Source organism: Geospiza fortis, unplaced genomic scaffold (assembly GCF_000277835.1).
Source record: "Geospiza fortis unplaced genomic scaffold, GeoFor_1.0 scaffold313, whole genome shotgun sequence".
Classification (NCBI taxonomy): Eukaryota; Metazoa; Chordata; class Aves; order Passeriformes; family Thraupidae; genus Geospiza; species Geospiza fortis.
In genome coordinates, this window is record NW_005054582.1 from 518,035 (window position 1) to 520,766 (window position 2,732).

The window sequence follows — 2,732 nt, forward strand, 5'->3', positions numbered from 1 at the left end:
CCGGGATGGGGAGAGCAGCGCCCCCAGACCCCTCATCCTGCCCCAGACCTCTCATCCTGCCCCCAGACCCCTCATCCTGCCCCCCCAGGGACAGCAGCGCCCCCAGACCCCTCAGTTCCCTGCTCAAAAACCACAACGAGGTTTCCCATGGAACCTCCCCCGCTCTCCCTTCCTGCCCTCCCGTGGCTGCGGCCGCAGTGGAGCAGGGGGTTCCTGCTCTGGAGGGCTGAAAGGGAAGTTTGGAACTTTGTGCTGAGTTTTTCTTTCCTTGTTCCTCTTTCAGAACACAGACCCCAGCTCCCTCAGCAGGGACAGCACCCCCGGGATCCTGGAGCTGTGTCAGGGAGGTTTAGGATGGATTATCAGGGACAAGGTTCTTCCTCCTGAGGCTCCCCAGGGAATGGGCACAGCCCCAGGGCTGCCAGAGCTCCAGGAGGGTTTGGGAAATGCTGCCAGGGTGGGATTTTGGGGTGTCTGTGCAGGGCCAGGGCTTGGACTGGGCGATCCCTGTGGGTCCAGGATTCTGTGACTCCCCCAAGTGACAGCCCAGCCCTGGACCCTCAGTGACCCCAGAGCTCCAGGGGATCCCCGTCCCCCTCCCCAAATTCCACACCTCAGTCCCTTGGCTCCTGCTGAGCTTCAGCACCCTGCCAGGAGCTGCCCTCCTCCTCCTCCTCACCCCCAGGACAGCATTCCCACGGGAACCTGTATCTAGAAATCCACTTTATTTGGTTGAAGACAAGTCAGTGACGGAGAACTCGGAGCCAGCAGGGCCCCAGGTCCCTGTGAGAGCCCCGAGGAGCCCCAGGCCACGGGCAGAGCTGGGATGCAGCCCTGGGGGTGCCCAGGAGCAGCACCTGGGCTGGAGCAGCCCTGCAGGGCCCCACAGGACACACCTGAGCTTGAGCAGCGCTGGGACTGGCGCTGCGTGTCCCTGGTGTCCCAGCAGGAAGGGGGAGCAGGGAGGAGCTGCTGGGATGTGCCGGGAGCGGGGCTGGAGCCAGCCCTGGGTGTGGCACTGCAGCCAGCCCTTGGCCAGCAGTGGTTGTGTCCCTTGGGAGAGGAGGAGGAGGAGGAGAAGAGGAGAAGAGGAGGAAGAAAAGGAGAAAAGGATGAGGAGAAGAAGAGAAGAGGAGGAAGAGAAGGAGAAAAGGATGAGGAGGAAGAAGGAAGAGTAGAAAAGGAGGAGGAGTAGGAGAAGTGGAGGAAGAGAAGGAGAAAAGGATGAAGAGCAAGAGGAGGAAGAGGAGGAGGAGTAGAAAAGGAGGAGAAGAAGAGGAGAAAGAGGAGAAAAGGAAGAGAAGAAGAGGAGGAAGAGAAGGAGAAAAGGAGGAAGAGGAGGAGGAGGATAAGAAGAAGAGAAGAAGAGGAGGAGGAGGAGGATTTTCCTGACCAAACTCCCCCCATCGCTTCCCTTTGCTGCGTGGATCAGGACAAATCCGGGCAGGGAGTGCAGGAGTGGCAGTGGGGAGGAGGGGGACAGGGGTGAGGTGGGCACCTGCAGGTGTCCCCCTGGTCCCCTCGGGGGGCGGAGGGGACGCAGAGGGGGCGGCAGCAGCCACGGCCGCTGCCGGGAAGGGAATCCGGGAATCCCGGGAATGGGAGGATCCAGAATGGGAGGGGAGGATCCCGGGGGTCTCCCGGCGCCCTCAGTTGATGGGCTCGTACTCCGAGTAGCGCCTCCTCTGTGCCAGCAGCACCAAGCAGCTGCCCAGCAGCAGCATGGCCAGCGGGGTGCCCAGCGCCACGGCCGTGATGGAGATCACCAGCGGCGAGAAAGTGTCCCTGGGGGGCTCCCCAAAGCCCAGCAGCACCGACCTGCGGGGGGATGGCACCGATCAGGGCAGGGCTGGGCTCTGTCCCACGGCTGGGAGCCCCACGGCTTCCCCACCGCAGAGGGTCAGGCCAAGGTGAGGCTCCTCAAGGAACTGTGGAGCCTTTGCTGCACGATTAGAGGGGAACTCTGCCTTTGGAATGGAGATTTTTACTGAATAGAGAAACCCTGTGACCTGCCAGTCCCCAAACTGCACATGGTTAGTGACCAGGAGCATCCCCTCAGACCCCTCAGCACATCTTTGGTGACCAGGAACATCCCCTCAGACCCTTCAGACCCCTCTGCCCATCCTTAGTGACCAGAACATCCCCTCAGACCCTTCAGCACATTGTTAGTAACCAGCAGCATCCTTTTAGACCCCTCTGCCCATCATTAGTGACCAGGAACATCCTTTCATTCTCTTCAGCACACTGTTAGTGACCAGGGGCATCCCCTCAAACCCCTCTGCCCATCATTAGTGACCAGGAACATCCTTTCAGACGCCTCTGCACATCTGCAGTGACCAGCAGCATCCCTTCAAACCCTTCAGACCCCGCTGCACATCCTTAGTGACCAGGACATCCTTTCATTCTCTTCAGCACAATGTTAGTGACCAGGAACATCCTTTCAGACACCTCTGCACATCTTCAGTGACCAGGAGCATCCCCTCAGACCCTTCTGCACCAGCAGCATCCCCTCAGACCCCCTCATTCACCAGCTGAGGCACCCCAGACCCCCCAGACCCCTGACTCACCAGCTGAGGTACCTCCTCTCCTGGTACACGTGTCCCTCCTCTCCCCCGAAGGACACGTTGAGGACGCTGAGGGTGCAGCTGGTGGCCAGGCTGTCCCCAAAGAAGGCCCGCAGCAGGCTGGCCCCGGGCAGGCTCCCGTTGGCCGCCTGCAGCCCCCCGGCCCTG

General features: G+C 61.0%; 1 protein-coding gene across 1 annotated transcript in view; it reads right to left on the minus strand.

The window, feature by feature from the left end:
- Window positions 1-1,258: 1,258 nt before the first annotated feature.
- Window positions 1,259-2,732, minus strand: part of GLMP (glycosylated lysosomal membrane protein) — a 5,577-nt gene continuing 4,103 nt past the window's right edge. Inside the window, exons 3-4 of the mRNA XM_014310767.2 lie at window positions 2,568-2,729; window positions 1,259-1,818 (exon numbers count right to left, since the gene is read on the minus strand). Coding sequence (XP_014166242.2) covers window positions 1,650-1,818; window positions 2,568-2,729 — 331 coding nt within the window. The 3' untranslated portion in view covers window positions 1,259-1,649. The remainder of the gene's footprint in view (window positions 1,819-2,567; window positions 2,730-2,732) is intronic.